The sequence below is a fragment of the Bubalus bubalis genome, chromosome 18 (genome assembly GCF_019923935.1).
Source record: "Bubalus bubalis isolate 160015118507 breed Murrah chromosome 18, NDDB_SH_1, whole genome shotgun sequence".
Classification (NCBI taxonomy): Eukaryota; Metazoa; Chordata; class Mammalia; order Artiodactyla; family Bovidae; genus Bubalus; species Bubalus bubalis.
Genome location: NC_059174.1, coordinates 63,971,474 through 63,988,086, shown reverse-complemented (window position 1 = coordinate 63,988,086; position 16,613 = coordinate 63,971,474). Strand labels below are relative to the sequence as shown.

The 16,613-nt window shown below is 43.6% G+C and overlaps 1 protein-coding gene across 2 annotated transcripts; it reads left to right on the top strand.

Annotated features, from left to right (window-relative positions):
* Positions 1-365: 365 nt before the first annotated feature.
* ZIM2 (zinc finger imprinted 2) lies at positions 366-14,831 on the top strand. Of its 2 annotated transcripts, none has more exons than XM_006078404.4 (7): positions 366-522; positions 2,839-3,302; positions 5,055-5,158; positions 5,761-5,808; positions 8,859-8,985; positions 9,186-9,278; positions 10,697-14,831. In XM_006078404.4, the coding sequence occupies exons 2-7, from the start codon at positions 2,921-2,923 to the stop codon at positions 11,644-11,646; spliced, it is 1,704 nt and encodes a 567-aa protein (XP_006078466.3). In that variant the 5' UTR covers positions 366-522; positions 2,839-2,920; the 3' UTR covers positions 11,647-14,831. The 2 variants fall into 2 exon arrangements, with proteins under 2 accessions (XP_006078466.3, XP_044787660.2); XM_044931725.2 differs by lacking the exon at positions 366-522 and adding an exon at positions 619-785.
* Positions 14,832-16,613: the final 1,782 nt, after the last annotated feature.

Sequence of the window (16,613 nt, the reverse complement as noted above, 5' to 3'; positions counted from 1 at the left end):
TGTCACCTGAGTGTTACGTGGTTTATAGCATAAAATTTTGGTCGGTGGCACACTTTCAGTTTTCACTTTCATGCATTGGAGAAGGAAATGGCAAGCCACTCCAGTGTTCTTGCCTGGAGAATCCCAGGGACGGGGGAGACTGGTGGGCTGCCATCTATGGGGTTGCACAGAGTCGGACATGACTGAAGCAACTTAGCAGCAACAGCAGCAGCACACCCACAGTGAGAAGGCTTTTCACTGCATACTGTTTATTTAAAAAAAAATTTAAACCACGTGCTAACTACTGAAAAAATTAGTAAAGCACCTAAAAGAAGTAGTTCCCCGGCCCCTCCCAGGCCTCTCTACGCAGCGTGGTCCTCGTGCGCCCCCCAGCGGAGCCGGCGGAAGCTGCCTGCGCTTTCTGAGCGGCGCTCTGGCCGTCCCACGGTGCACACGCGCAGAGCGCGTTGCGCATGCGTCGCGGGTTTGCGCGGCAAGTCTGAGGTGGCGAGGTTCGGTCAGGCGAGGGTGTCCGTCCGCGAGGTGAGCGCGCGGCGACCCGGGCCCGGACGCGAGGGAGGGGACTTGGGGGCGAGGGGCCGGCTCGCGGGCGGGGAGGCGCGGGCGTCCCTGAGAGGACGCCGGGGCAGACGCGCCCCTTCGCGGGGAAGTCGATGGGAAGGGAGGCGCGAAGTAGCGGCCCTGACGGGAAGGGGTGCGGGCGGCCGCGCGGGCGAAGTCGCCTCCCTGCTGCTCACGCGCTCTCTCCAGTGCTTCCTCGGCCTGAAGGCCTTCCGGAAGGAGGGGTGCGTCCGTCCTCGTCCTCCCGCTTCGGACACCTTCCTCCGCGCACCCAGGACCCCGCAGACCCCCCCTTTTCAGGGCCCCTCCGCTCTCCCCTCCAAGAACGCGCTCCTCGGTCCTTGAGGACCCTCCCCGTCCTCCTCTCGGATCCCTGCCCTCCCCGAGGACCCACGGGCCTTCCCCTTCAGAGACACCTGTTGGCCTCCTCAAGGACTCCTGCCCTAGAAAACCCTCCTTCCCCCTTGAGGACTCCTCCCTTCCCTTCCCGCCCCCGCCCCGTTTCGAAGATCCCCCCAGTTTTCCCCCTCAGAGACCCCCGCCTTCCCCTCAGGACACCCTCCTTCCCCCTTGAGGACCTCCACCCTCTCAGCCCTCTCTCTAGGACCCCCCTCTCACTCTCCCCGACCAGAAGCACCCGTGTTCCCCTTTGAAGACTCCCGTTCCTCTCCAAACCCCCTGTCCCTTTCCTCCAGCCTCCCCCACATTCAGACCCTTTTCCTTAGGCCTCCACCTCTCCCTTCAAGATAGTGCCCTCAGCCTTGGCCCTGCCTTTCTCCCTCCCCTCTGTCCTGCTCCTGCCTCTCTCCAGGCTCCCCTTTATCTACCTCAGAGGCTGTCCTTCATTCAGCTCCCCCTTTACCTCCTGTCCCGCCTTCATCTGTGTTTTCCCCCTGGCTCTGGCCCACCTCTGGTCTCCCAGCCCTTACCTCCTCTCAGCCTTCCTGCTGTCCCCTACTTCTGCCTTGGCCCTGGTCCGTCCTTCCTGCGCCTCTTCGCTCAGCCCTCCTCCTCCACCTCTCGCACCTCTCCTCTCTAATATTCTTTCCCTCAGTCCTGGCCCCCTTCCTCTCCTTAGTTCTGCCTCTCCTTTCTGCTCCTCCTTTACCTCAGCCCCACCCCTTCTCTCTGGGTGTCTACTCCCTGGACACCTCTCCTAGCCCAGATAGGTTCTTCCTATTTACCTCCCCCCCCCCCCTCCCTGCCCTCCTCCTCTGCTCCAGCTCTGCATTCTGCCTGGCCTTGCTTTACTCCTTTCTCCATACCGCAGCACTTCTCTTTTGGTGGCTCCCTTCAGTCCCTGCTTCCTCCTGCCACAGCCTCTGCCCACCTGGAATCTCTTGGTCTTCACTCCCTTCTCCCAACTCTCGTCCCCTTTTCTCTGGAATTTCTTCCTTACTCTGAAATCAAGGAACCTGCCACCACTCATATGTTTTTTAGGGACTCTGCCTTTTTTTTTTTTCCCAAGTATTTAACATTAGCTGCTTTTATCCCTACGTTTCCCTCTCTGGGCGAGGAGAAAGGATTGCGAGTCTTGCTCTAGCTTGGGCCCTGGCTAGCCTAGGGACGCAGGCTGCCAGGATTGCACAGTCATTCCTGCTGCTCCTTTCTCAGAATCTTATACTGCAACCTGTAGAGATAGAAATTCAGTTCAGTGGGGGTATCATACATCCAAAAAAAGGAAGTAATAACAAATTTAAAATTGATGGTAGGCAGAAAAGTATTTAGAAAAAATTACAGTCCTGTCATATGTTATCCCAGATTAACTCCTAGCTAAAAAGTTAAAATGTGTAAATACAGAAATAAGAAAATATATTTCAATATTTAACTGGTCGCTGCTTTTTTCTTACAGATTTATATGATTTCTTTATATGTTTTGCATAGGAATCCAGTCCTTTGTAGGATGAATGTAATGATCTTTCCTCATTTTGTATTAACTCATTTTTAAAATGATATTCTTACATGGTTCATCAGTTAGTTCAGTTCATTGTGGTTTGGAGTTCAAATCTCTTCTCTTCAGTGCCATTTCTGAGATTTTTCTAGCCCGTGTCTGTGGATCTTCTAGACCTGATATTGTGACTGAGGCAACAACCTGTCTGTAGATGTACAAATCTGTGAATATTCATTTAGGCATTTGTGTGAAATGAGGTAACTTCCTTTGATTCACATAACCTCTACTGTCCAGTTAAACTGTGCAAACCATTTGTGAGTCTCTCTGTGTAATTTCTGCAGATCCTAAGGTTTCTGACTCTTTTCTTCATCTTCCACATCTTCCAGCCCACCATCTTCCACAACAGTGTGCTTTGAAGCAGTCTGCCTTTTAGAGTATCTCCATCCTTTGAAGGGTCAAGCTGTAAAAATGCTCCACATGAAAGAGGTTTTGGATGACATCTTGAGGAATCCCCAGCTCGTTCATCTACGTGATCAAGAAGAAAATCCAGAAACCACCCCCATAAGAAACCCAGAGGTTCTGAGAGTTTCTCATCAGAACTTTAGGTATTTTCAATCCCTGTCGGTGACAGGGCCTCACCAAGCTGTGAGCCAAATCCAGGAGCTCTGCTGGCGGTGGCTGCAGCCAGAGATCCACACCAAGGAGCAGATTATGGAGCAGCTGGTGTTGGAGCATTTTCTGAACATCTTGCCAGAGGAAGTTCAGATATGGGTGAGGTCAAAACAGCCCAAGAGCAGCAAGGAAGCAGGAGACCTGGTGGCATGCTTGATCCAAGCATGTGAGGAAGAAGGTGAGAGGAGAGACTTTCTGAACATTTGCTGTATGCCTGGCATGTAAGAGGGAGCTAAATAAAAACTTGTTAAATGAATGAATGAATGAATTGTATAATCTCCAGTCTAATCTGTCTAATCTTATGTGAAATGAAAGAAACTTGAAGTTTGGTTTTTCCTTTTAATGCTATTTTCTGAGAGCATGCCTTCTCTCTGCTTTGTTCCCCGCCCTTCCACATTTCATTTTGAGCCTAAACTTTAGTGTCAACACAAAACAATACACAGTCAAAAAAAAAAAAAAAAAAAAAGAGGGCATGCAATGTGGGAGATATGAGGCCTGAAATTTAAATTCTGTCAAAATTTGACTGGTCTCTTAGAAACTCAGAGTTACTAGACTGGAACTAAGGGCATTTCAATGATGATAGAAGAAAGGCATTCACTTCTAATAGCCCTTTGAATGAGATTGATACTAAAAACAAAGCTGAATGAAATTGATACTGAAAACAAAGCATTGTTTATATATACAAATATATGTAGACAAGGAGAGAAAGGCAAGGGAAAAAGACTGGGATGTGGACCATTGGGATGGGTTGATTGCATTGAAAAATATAAACAAGTAAATTTGAAATAAACATGAGGGTCATGTATGGCTGAATGCTGATGTATCAAGGATTATGATTAGTCCAATCGTGTGCACCTGCATTCATTAAAAGAATTGTGAAGATGCTAATAGTAAACATATTGGACACTTAAAATATACTACATTCTAAATATTTTATAATAGTGCTTTACTTCTCTTAGTAGTTCTTGAAATAGGTATTACCCTCCTTCCACAGATGAGAAAACAGGCACAGGGAGGTTGAATAACTTACCTGTGAAAGTGTTAGTCATTCAGTTGTGTCTGACTTTTTGACCCCATAGCCTGCCAGGCTCCTCGCCAATGGAATTCTCCATGCAAAAAAGACTGGAGTGGGTTGTCATTTCTTTTTCCAAGGGATTACGTCTGAGCCACCAGGGAAGCCCAACTTGCCTGTGGTCCACAATTATTAATAGTAATTGGCAGTCAGGATTCAGACCTTTGGCTGCCTCCAGTCTGTCCTCTTATTAATCATGGCTGTTATACTGCCTCCAGTGGACATAGGGCATATTGTCCCACAGAATTTTTAAACTTGGTCAAAGGCACCACCCTTGATGGAGCTGGAATTCAAGGGAAGGGAAAGAGCTTGCTAGGGTATGAGAAAGAAACTATAGAATAGTGAAAGGTACTCTTGGAAAGAGACCACAAGCAAGAAAGGACTTCAGCTTTCGTAAGGGAAGGTTGGTGGTCGTCTTCTAGATCCCTGAGTGAAAAAGATATTATAATAAGAGTTGTTGTGGTTTTTTTTTTAAATGCCTGTTTTGTGCTTCACATACATAATGTTTAATCCTTACAGGAGCCCATAGAATTAGAGATATTATCGTAATTTTCATGTTACAATTGAGAAACTGAGGTTCCCTGGTGACTAAATGGATGGTGAAGCTAGGACCGTTGATATGAATAAAGAGGGAACTTCTGCTTTATTTGGAAGGCGCTGAAAATCAATGGAAGTGTTTAGGGGTGGGAGATAACCAAACCTGTTCTCTGGAATTGCCACACTGAGATGAGAAATGTTTTTTTGGTCTTGTCATAGGAAGTGCTGCTTCCGCCCATGGCAGGTGAGGGATTGGCAGGCTACTCTCTCTGGGTGCTGCCAGACTGGACTCGATGCTATGGTCATTCCTTTCCCTTCTAGGTTTCTCTCTTCAGAACTTTGCTCTTGCCGAAAAGAGAAACACCAATGAACACCAAAAGGAGGACACAGAGATGTCTGATAGTAAACCATTTGTTACATCTCAGGTGAGTCAGGTTTTCTTCTGACTTAGTTCTCCAGTATGAGGAGCTCCCCTTTCTGATTTCTAGACCTCCCCTATCTAATTAAACTTCCTCATTTCCTTAAAGTCTTTATATAAACTTTACCTAACTGAGCCTTTCCCTGGTTTCTGTATCAGAATTTTCTTCTGACTCTTTGTATTTGCTTTCCTGCTTTTTCTCACACTTACTGCCACCCCTACATACCATATCTTTAATGTTTTCTCTCTTTTCTTATCTCGGGAATTAATTTTTCATTGTTTATTATTCCATTTTATCTCCACTTTTGACTTAATCAAAGCAACCCTCGTGTGATTTGTACTATTATTATGCTCCTTTTTATATATGAAATAACTGTTGTGAATTTTTAAAAATTTGCTCCTTAATGTTCTTGTTAAATCATGTTTTGAAACCTAGAAGAAGCTAACATGTTTTGCTTCCTTTAGAAAAAAATTGATGGGTGGGGGAAGGCGTTTGACAATTAGGAAAACAAAGTGTTTAAAAATGCTCCTTGAGGGAGAGAGAAGGGGAAAAGGATTGAGAAACGTTCTAGGTGATCTGTTCCTGAGAATAGCCCTCTGTCCCTACAGTGTTCATGTCAAGGATCCCAAGTGAAGATGCCCACAGAGACTGCTGAGGTAATATAAAAGAGCTTGTAAGTGGGTGGATTATGACAAACTGGGGGGCACCTGCCCCATCAAAGGGGCAGCTGTGACTCAGCTTCAGCTAATGGTGCCATGTGAGAATGTGAACCCAGATCTCTAGATCTCTGATTTTTTAAAGAGAAGTCAAAAAATCCAAATAGTATGAATTACACCAATATTTTGGTGTTGGCAAATTTTGAAGAAAGAATAAAAAACACATGTGAGCCAAATAAACCCCTCTATAGAAGCTGGGCAGTCAGTACATGCTCTCTAGTTCATTGATCTGCATAATGTTTCCATGAAAACACAAAAGATGCATATTAGTGAAATGGGCATCATAGTCTTATGTAGTCTTCCAATACCTGCTTTTTACATTCACCCTTCTGTTACCAAGAATGTTGCATGTAATTGTAATTAGTTTGTTATTACTAGATGATGATGATGATTCTGTGGTGTGATTATATGTGTGTTAGTCACTCAGTGATGATGGCATTTGGTCCCATCACTTCATGGCAAATAGATGGGGAAACAGTGGAAACAGTGGCTGACTTTATTTTTGGGGGCTCCAAAATCACTGCAGATGGTGACTACAGCCATGAAATTAAAAGACTCTTACTCCTTAGAAGAAAAGCCAAATAAATAAATTAAAAAAAAAAAAAGAAATAGGGTTTTCACCAGCCCACCCTGTTTACCTGTTGTTCAACTGACTGCAAAAACAACCCTCACTATTGTTCCTTCTCTAAGGAAAATCTGGCCAAATCACCATCTGCTGGGTTTGGGTAAACTCCAGGAGCTGGTGATGGACAGGGAGGCCTGGCGTGCTGTGGTTCATGGGGTTGCCAAGAGTCAGACATGACTGAGTGTCTGAACTGAACACTCAGTTGTGTCTGACTCTTTGCAACTGCAGGGACTGTAGCCTGCCAGTCTCCTCTGCCCATGGAATTCTCCAGGCAAGAATACTAGAGTGGGTTGCCATTCCTTTCTCCAGGGGATCTTCTCGACTTAGGAATTGAACCCAAGTCTCCTGTGTTGCAGGCAGATTCTTTACCATCTGAGCCACTGGGGAGCCCCAATATCATAATACATTTATCTCTTCTACTGTAAATGAATGTTTGGGTCTTTCTTAGATTTTGGAGGTTATAATGCAGTACACATGAGCAGATATACCTAAGAATAGGTATATTTCTGGACCCAAAGTGCTTTACCAATTTATATTTCCCTGGTGGCTCAGACGTAAAGCATCTGCCTGCAATGTGGGAGAACTGGGTTCAATCCCTGAATTGAGAATATCCCCTGGAGAACGAAATGGCAACCCTCTCCGGTACTTTTGTCTGGAAAATTCCATGGATGGAGGAGCCTGGTAGGCTACAGTCCACGGGATCGCAAAGAGTCTCACACAACTGAGCAGCTTCACTTTTAGCATCTTTTAAGAGGTCTCAAAAGTCCACATTCTAAGATTTTCCTTGGTGGCTCAGTCAGCAAAGAATCTGCCTGCAGTGCAGGAGTTGGAGGTTCAATCCTTGGTCAGAAAGATTCCCTGGAAAAGAAATGGGAACCCACTCTCTGGTATTCTTGCCTTGGAAATCCCATGGACAAAAGAGCTTGCCTACAGTGGATGGGTCTCAAAGAGTCAGACATGACTGAGCAACTACACCACCACCACCAAGAGTCCACATTCTAGACAGTATTTGGTATTGTCAGACTTCTTAACTTTTGTCAGTTGAATGGGTATAAAGTCATACTTTGTCATTTTGAAATGCATTTTCTTGTTATAATAAGATTGGCTATCTCTTCATATTTATGAGCTGTTTGTGTTTTATGGATGAGCCACTGAGGCTTAACCTATCCACACTCAAAATTGTCTCTTAAACTTAGAACCAGAACTTTAACCCAATTGTCTCTTTTTCCTGAAATTGAGGTATACTGCTCAGCTTTTATTTGCATTTTTTTCTCTTTATAAAGGAACTTAAAAGGATCTTTCTCCTCCAACACAAATCTCTAAAAATTAGCAGCAGGAGCTATCTCAGAAATGCTCCTACTTCTCTCAGACTTGAAGACCAAAGAAAGATATACTTCTTTTTTCTCTTTCTTTTTTATGTTTTAAATTATGAAAGTATGATAACACATTTACAGGAGTCTTGGAGAGTCCAGAACAAAGTTACATATAGTTCCACTATGTGGTGGTTGGTGGTTTAGTCGCTAAGTCATGTCCAGTTCTTGTGGCTGCATGGACACATGGCCTGCCAGGGTACTCTGTCCATGGGATTCTCCAGGCAAGAATACTGGAGTAGGTTGCCATTTCCTTCTCCAGGGGTCTTCCCGACCCAGGAATCAAACCCAAGTCACCTGCCTTGCAGGCAGATTCTTTACCAACTGAGCTATGAGGGAAGTTCCACTATAAATTACAATTATTTTTAAGTAGATAAATTAAGATTTTTAGTTGGACTTTCAATATCAAACTCAAAATTAATAGAATGAATAAAAGTAAATGGATATAGTAGATCTGAAAAGCACTGTGAACCAGTTCAACAGAATTCAGATTTATGTAGTTTTCACACAACAAGAGAATCCAAATTCTATTCAAGTTCCCATAGACTATAAACTAGGAGACACTAGAACATATCCAGGGACATAAAACAAAGTGCAAAAATTTCATGGTCTGAAGGTACTGAAATCATATACAGTCTGTTGTCTTATCACTGTGGAATTATGTTAGAAATTAATACCAAGAGATATTGGAAAATAACCCACATATTTTCAAGTGCAGTGTGACATTTCCCAAGAGATATCTTTGACTTAGCCATTGAAAGTCTCTATAAAGTTAGAAGACTGAAAAAAACAGAGGATGATTGCAGAGAAGAAAGCATTTTAATGAGAAAGACTTAAAGGAAAGATACACTTCTAAGTCCCTGAAACCTTTGGATTAGAGTGTTTCTGCTTGTCTGAATGTCTGCTTCATGGTCAGTCCCCTCTTATCAGGCACTTTTCCCCTCTTTGGGATAATTCCGGATTTCAATCATTTAGGAGTATGTCTGGCATTTCAGGAGTTGGTGACTTTCGAGGATGTGGCTGTGCACTTCAGTCCAGAGGAATTACCCTACCTCAGTGCTTCTCAGTGGAACCTCTACCGGGAGGTGATGCTGGAAAATTACAGGAACCTGGTCTCCCTCGGTAAGCTGTGATGACCAGAATTGTTTCCGGACATTGGCATATGTCCCTAGTGGCAAAATCTTTGGAAACAGGCTTTATTGTTTTTGTGTGTAAGTTTGCACTTTCCCTATTATCTCAGAGTCTTTAGAAACCAGGCTGGGAGTGGAGTTCCTGAGGGTACAGGACAGAGCCCCAAAGTTATAAGTCTCCTTCTTCAACAGGGTACCAGTTCCCTAAACCTGACATTATCTCACAGCTGGAAGAGGAGGAGTCACATGCTAGGGAGGAAGACGGGAGTACAGTGACATGTCAAGGTGAGCAGTGAGACCGGAATCTTGGGGAGACAACCCTGCTCAGTGAGCAGGGGCTGGGAGCTGGTCCTCAAAGCCCACTCAGCTTAGAGAGAAGGCTGGTAGGTGCTTTCACGTGAGGGGCTCATGTGGCCTCACCACATCATTCTCACTCAGTACTTCTTTTATCTCTTCTCCGCAGCTCATCTCTTCTCTCCTGCTCAGCTCCAGGGAGGCCAGTTTCCCTATCCTCTAGTATTCAAGCCCCTACATTCATTTGTGCCTTTCCCCTGACAGCTAGAAATCAGAGGTCTTTCCTCTCTCACTGAGGCAAGCGAAAACCTTGGTGTGATACCACTGCTCTTTCCAGCCCCACTCAGGGAGTTGACTTTATAAAGCACAAACTTTTGATCAGGTTCTTAACCACTCTCAAAAGAAAATCCAGACTTCTAGCAAAACATTTAAATCCATCCCAGTCTGGCCTAAAAGTCACATCCAGCTTCATCTCTCATAGATACTCCTAATAGACCCCTGTATTACTGCTCCCCAGGACTCTACTTTTCACAGTTCAGTGTCTGCTCAGAATAAGCTTGCCACCCACTTAACTGCTTGCTCAGCCCTAATGCCTTCCCCTCCCTGATCTTTTTGTGTTCCCAAAAGAAATTAATTCCCCAAACTCTCTTTTTGTACATTTATAGCCTGATTAGAGTCTTTATACAGACTTATGAACATCCATTTGGATAACACTTTGCTCAAAATCGACGTTTAATAAATTTTAAGTTGAATGGGTAAAACGAGAGATTGAGAGCCAAGAAAAGAGTTGGAATTCTCTTGCTTTATTCTGAGTGAGAGATTGTTGACCGGTGTACTCCGCTGTTTGTTCAATAGTCCTACAGAATTATGATAATAGGGGTTCTTTAAAAAAAAAAAAGTGTTCCCTAGCAAGATTAGTTAGAGAAATGCTACCTCTTATATCTCCCCTCTTTGAGATCTGAGATGCTGGTTAAGGGATCTGAAGAGTCCTACAGGAGTGAAAGCTGACTTGCATCATACAGTATTGCCCAGATTGACCTGACAATAGAATCCCTTTATGGCCACAGTTATATTAGTTCCTCCAAACAGCAGTGGTGTACCAAGCATGGTCTGGAAGTTTCAGCCAAGCCCCAGTCCCACCTCTTCTCTGGTTTCCTTCTCATTCTCCTGTCGGTGACTCTGGCATCTTCGTTAGTGTTCAGTCCTCCTAGGTGGTCTCTTCTGCCTCACCCTCACCTGTCCTTGCTTACTCTCTTCTCCATCCTTCTCCCACTCTCTCCTTAGGTTCCCAGAAAACTCAAACCTCTGTACTAACTATTCTGTAATTTTTGGTCTTTTTCTTCTGTTTCTACTATAATGATGTTTCTCTCTGAGTAAAAATAGTAGAGGACCTTTTACATTTCTTTTAGATTGGGAGGAACAATCAGAAACCAAAGATCTAACTCCAGAGCAAAGCCTGCCTGTAGAAAAGTCATCCTCGGGGGCAGGAATAGAGGATTTGGAGGCAGGTGACTCCTGGTATACCCACACAGGAGAGTCTTCTGATGATCCCCTGGAGTCACAACAGGTCAAGCCAGCGGAAGTTTTGAGTCCCACAGAAATGAGTGACCCCAAGACCCTTGCTCAGGAAGGAAGCCACGAGGGTGATCAACTAGAGAAAAGCTCAGAACTTAACAAACCATTGGAGAGTCTTCCTGGAAAGGATCCCCAGGAGCGCACTACTCCTGGAGTCTGCATCAGGTCCCAGCTGGCCCACAACTTGTTTTTCCTCCAAGAGAACAAACACTACAGATGTGAATTTTGTGACAGAAATTTTAGTACCCGACCAGGCTGGGAGAAACACCGGCAGATCCATACGGGGAAGAAGCCGTTTGTGTGTAAACAGTGTGGGGAAGCCTTCTACCTCATGCCACACCTCACCAGACATCAGAAGACTCACTCAGATGGGAAGTCCTTGACCCAGCGTGCAGATGTCTACGGCCACATGAGAATTCAGAGTCAGGACTGCCACGAGTGTTTCCAGTGCGGCAAAGCTTTTATCCAGGCTGTGCATCTTTTCCAGCATCTCAAAGCCCACGAAGCAGCAATGGCCCTGCCGCCTGAGTTGCCCCGAAACAAGATGTATTTGATTCGATATAAGCGACAGCACGACTACGTTGGAGAAAGAGCCTGTCAGTGTTGCGACTGCGGCAGAAGGTTCCGTCAGAGTTCACACCTCATCCAGCACTACAGGATTCACGCTCAGGAGAGGACTTATCAGTGCCAGCTGTGTGGGAAGTGTTTCAGCCAACCATCCTACCTCACTCAACATTACCAGCTCCATTCCCAAGAGAAGCCTCTTGAATGCCGTCACTGTTGAAAACCCTCCCGTCAGAACATTTCTCAGCATCTTAGGCTTTCTCCTGGAGAGAGCCCCCTCGAGTGCTCTGAATGTAAGAGGGTCTTCCACCAGCCCGCCCACCTTGTTAACAACTTGAAAATGTGTTGCGGTGTAGTCAGAACACAGCAAGAGGTTGCAAGGGGATAGGACAATCTTTTTGCAGATGGACAGCACGTGTGTCAGTCACTGAAGCAGAAAACCTTACAGAGCATTTTTGTTGCATGGGAAGGAAGCCAATAGATTTTGCCCTTCTCTGGTGGTGTCCACAGAATGGAGAACCTCGATTTTGACATCCTGGCAAAAAATTTGTGACTGGCAGGTGGACTCTAGACAGGAACTCTGTTGCCTGAATTTTTACAGGAGTGTTCACATACAATATCTTTATCACATGGGATGTATCAGCAGAGGGCATCATAAAAAGGTTTTTGAGGTGTACCTATAGTGATCAATCCACAAAGCTGAAGTAATTGGTAATGTGTTTACATAGTAGTTCATAATTTTGAAAACATTGCCATATGTATTATTTGATCTTTTAAGGAGTGCTGCACTGCACCGAGTTTGACGATATTTATTTCATATTTACAGATGGAGCAAACTTGAAACTCCAAGTTGTCATTTGATTTGACCTGGGTTTTAAGTGACGGGGCAAGAACTGAACCCCAGCTTGGTTTGGTTCAATTATTTGGTTTTTGAGAGTCCATGAGATACTTATTTTAAATCTTGATGCTCAACCCAGGTTTGTTTTATTCCTGCCACATCCTCTCTGAGGAAAAGTAACAGCTGTACTGACTGAAGCCACCTTCCTTTTTAGTAATTTCAGTGTTATTTCATGTTAAATCAGATGGGGACACTTGTAGTATTAGGGGATCAAAAAGATTTTTAAAGTGAAGTTCTGATAGCCATTGCCCTTACAATTTAGGATTAGATGAATTTTGGGGGCACTGATTGGTGAAGTATATTTTTGCTAAACACTTTCTTATAATTGGTCTTGTAGATCGTAAATCTGCTTCTGATCAAATAGAATTTTTTGTAATTTTATATTTGAGGGTTTGGGGTTTTGTATTTTTGAAAAAGGAAGGAATATTTGAAAGCTGTTTCTGTTCTTGGGCTCTGGCATCGTCAGCACAGCCAGCTTCACATAAAGTCCTATTTCTGCGCTGGGCATACTTCACTCAAAAGTATGAGCCACGGATTGCACTAAAAATCCTGTTCATACCATACTGTTCTAATGTAAAGGTTTTGCATCACCAACTTGAATGATGGTCAGATGCAAAGACACGGGAACCAAGTGGACCTGGTGTCTCAGAATCTGACTCCTTGCCTGGCAGGGTGGGTTGTGTCTATTGTTATTCACTGCCTTGCTTTTTCTCATCCTGCCATTTCTGATCTATGATGTGTGGCTCCAGAGTCATGAAATTAAAAACAAACATGACTCATTAGGACCTGCACCAGCCAAATGAGCACTTGCTCCACATGAGCGCTCACTCACAGCCCCTCTTCCTCGTTTCCCAAGTCCCTGATGAGACAGCCCTCACTGACTGGCCCTGTTTCCTCCCAGGGACCACCCTCCCACCCACTGTATATTTGTTTCTGATCCTGCCACCACTACCTCAGAGGAACATAATGTCAGTGTGGCTTATTGTTGATGTTGTTAATTAACCTATATTTGTTTCTCTTTGTAATTTATAAATATCTCTCAGGACAAACTTTGAGGAGAGCTTCCAATTTCTCCTGAAACTTTTACCTACTGAATTGTAGCATCTAGCAAGTGGATTTTACCTACAGCCATTTTTACTCTGTCATACTATAATGGTGATTTTTTTAATTTTCCTCATCCCTTCTACATTTAGTAGTTAGAATTCTGTGAGGAAAAGTTGCTTCCCTATATTTTTATTCAGTAATTTATTTTATCAGGATGGATTTGTGGCATGGGCTGTAATTCAACACGACCATTACTTATTTTAGAACTGTTCCAGCTCTGGCCACTGGGAGTCCTTTCATGTTGGTTCCTATGCCTTTTCAACCAGACCCCATCCTTTTCTGAACAGTTGTAATTTTTCCTTAATCTCTCCATTCAACTCCAGGAAAACCCTGTAATTTCTTTATGATAATTTCTACCTCACCACTACCTTTTGAAATCTTCTTTCCCCAGGATCATAGCTTTACTCACGCCCTTGTCAGTCTGCCATTTCATTTCTTCCTTCACCATTTTTGCTAAATCTCCATACTACTTCAATTATTATTTCACACACTTTCTTTCAATTGTGTCATCTCTGTTTTTTTAAGCTTCAGTATATCTACCTAAAAAGGAAAATTTTAGATCAACTCAAAGTGTCTTACCCACACCGTAATCAGATTTTCCTAGTCATTTCCGAGATGTCCTTTTATAGCTGACTTGTTTGAATCTGGATCCAAATGTGCTCCATTGATTGCATTTGGTTGTCTGATTTCAAGTTTCTCTTAATCTAAAGCAACCTCCTCTCACTTTTTCTTAATGCCTTGTGTGACCCCAAGAATAATGTAGAAATATATTTCCTCCCTCTCTCCACCCAATTCCTAATATAGCTAACCGTTTTTATATTCTTTATATTAAGGTTTAACTTTTTAAATTTAGAAGCACTTATTTTTTAATTTATTTTTAATTCTGATAAATCCATGACAAAATTAAGTGGAGTCACATTATTGTGCAGCGGATACTCAGGGCTTTTTCATCTTGAAAAACTCAAATTCTGTATCCATTAAACAATAACTCCCCATTTCCCCCTCCCTGCAGCCATGGCAACCATCATTCTAGCTCTCATTTTTTTTTTAAGCTTTGTGTGATTATGCAAGTAGTTTTGGCAGAAACAAGGTCAGTTGTCCTGTGGAATGTCCCCCCTTCTAAATGTGTCCGTTTGCTTCCTGTGGTATCCTTAATTTGTCCCTCTCTCTGTATTTTCTCTAAGTGGAAGTTAACACTAAACTCTGGAGAATTTAATTTGACTCGTCTTCAGCTGCTTTGGCAAGAATACCTCGTAGGTGGTTTTGTGTACTTTATATCATATCCCATCAAGCTTTTTGCCCTTCCCAAAGGTCTAGGCTCTTGAAGTCATTCTCCAAGCCACTGCACCATTGACAGGCAGGAAGGTTTCAGAGTTTTCACCATGTGTGGACTCTTCATGATCCATCTGCATGTTCCTTCTTTATCACCTCTTCTAGACTTTTCTTTATGTGCCTCCCTCCATTACTCCATCCTGGTCTTTAGATATTTGGATTAAGAGGTGATGGAGACTCCTTGAGGGGGTCTGCTGTGGACCATTTGTCGAGGGCCCTGGCCAAGGCTTCTTAAGAGGCCTTAACTCTAGAAAGCCAGGGAACACCAGACTTGACTCTGTTCCGACGCTTCTTTCATACCACAGATGGCAGCGGTGACAGCACGGATGGTTAACTCTGCCGGTCATCCCCGGACTAGTGGGCACGCATGGAATATGCACAAGCCACTGCCTCCACACTTTACAAGCTGAGCTCCAGCTGCCTGTGGCGGCAGGTACCTCAGCCTGTTACCTCTCAGCGTGCTGCTTTTCTTCCTGCGGTTCTAGTGGCCCCCAAGATAATGCTATTCTTCCTGGCTTTTCCCAACCAATTCCTGATACATCAGGCAGTTTGGGCACTGCTCTTATACTCAGGTTAATATTTTTTAAATTTAGAAACACTCATGTTTTAAGCTTTCTTTGATTATGCAAGTAATACATATCCGTTGAAGACAATTAGAAAATACGATCATCTTTGAGGTTTTGGATTTTTGTTTTTTAATATTTGTATTTTCCTGTCTTAGATATACTTGCTGCTGAAAGAGGTATACACCGTTCAGACATTTTTTCCTGTGTGTAGGTTTATATAGATTTTTAAATAAAATACATACTATTTTAAAAGTTGAAATTTTTCTTCTAATATGTCATGAACATCTTCCTACATTCCTAAATATATTCCCCAGTTTCATCTTTCAGGACTGCCTGATACTTGATTGCATAGATGTGGCCTAGTTTATTTCACTAGACTTCTAGGGTTGGAAACCGGGGATACTGTTCTTTATCTTTTTTTTTTTTATTCCATTGTGAACCTTTTAAAAATTTGTTTTTATTTAGTTATAATTAACATACTGTATTATATGAGGATGGGGGGATAGACCAGAAAGTTGCAGGGGATTAAGAAGTACAAACTTCAGCTATAAAAGAAGTCACAGGAACGCAATGTACAAATAGGGAATATAGTCAATAATATTGTGATAGCCCCGTGGTGGCAGATGGTAACTGGGCTCGTTGTGGCCATTGTTTGGTAATGTATAAGAATACTCACTCCCTGTGTTGTACACCCGAAACTTATCTCTTACGTGTGCATTGCTTCCCCTTTACCTCCTGAATCTTGGAATCTCCATCAGCAACTTGCTGTGATGTCTTTGCATGTGGTTGCGTTCCCCAAGGAGAAGTTCCCAGCAAGGCTTTGGAAGCACTTGAAGGCTTGGAAGCATTCCTGGCCTTCTCTTCTCAATGTCTAAAAGATTTTTAGATTTTTTTTCTCTTGGGAGCAACTGAACTACTTAACTCTCCCCTATACTCACTTTCTCCATGAAGAACTTGCACTCTTAACCCCCCTTAGGGAATAAGAGGCCTGATGTCAGGCCTAGAAAGATCCACAGATGAAATAGTTTGTTCAGACCCTCATTTAACCAGTTGTGTTAGGTTTACTTTCCTCATTAAATAGTATTAAGCATATTAAATAAAATTTGAGAAGCACAGCAGGCTAATAAACTACCCCGGGGTGTTCTCATCAGAGCACACACCCAGGACCATGCCTGTGTTCACTGGCTGAGGAGCCCCTTGGCAGGGCAGGGAGAGCATGGGCTTTGGAACCAGGCAGACCTGAAGCCAGAGCCAGCCCCCTCCTCAGAAGCTGATTAACCTCGCTTT

What these genes read in the sequence shown, in the direction of transcription:
- ZIM2 (XM_006078404.4), top strand. Translation starts at nt 2,921, where the DNA reads ATGCTCCACATGAAAGAGGTTTTGGATGACATCTTGAGGAATCCCCAG. An exon ending in CCAAGCATGTGAGGAAGAAG is followed by an intron (nt 3,303 to 5,054) that starts GTGAGAGGAGAG and finishes TTTCCCTTCTAG; the next exon opens with GTTTCTCTCTTCAGAACTTT. An exon ending in TGCCCACAGAGACTGCTGAG is followed by an intron (nt 5,809 to 8,858) that starts GTAATATAAAAG and finishes CTGGCATTTCAG; the next exon opens with GAGTTGGTGACTTTCGAGGA.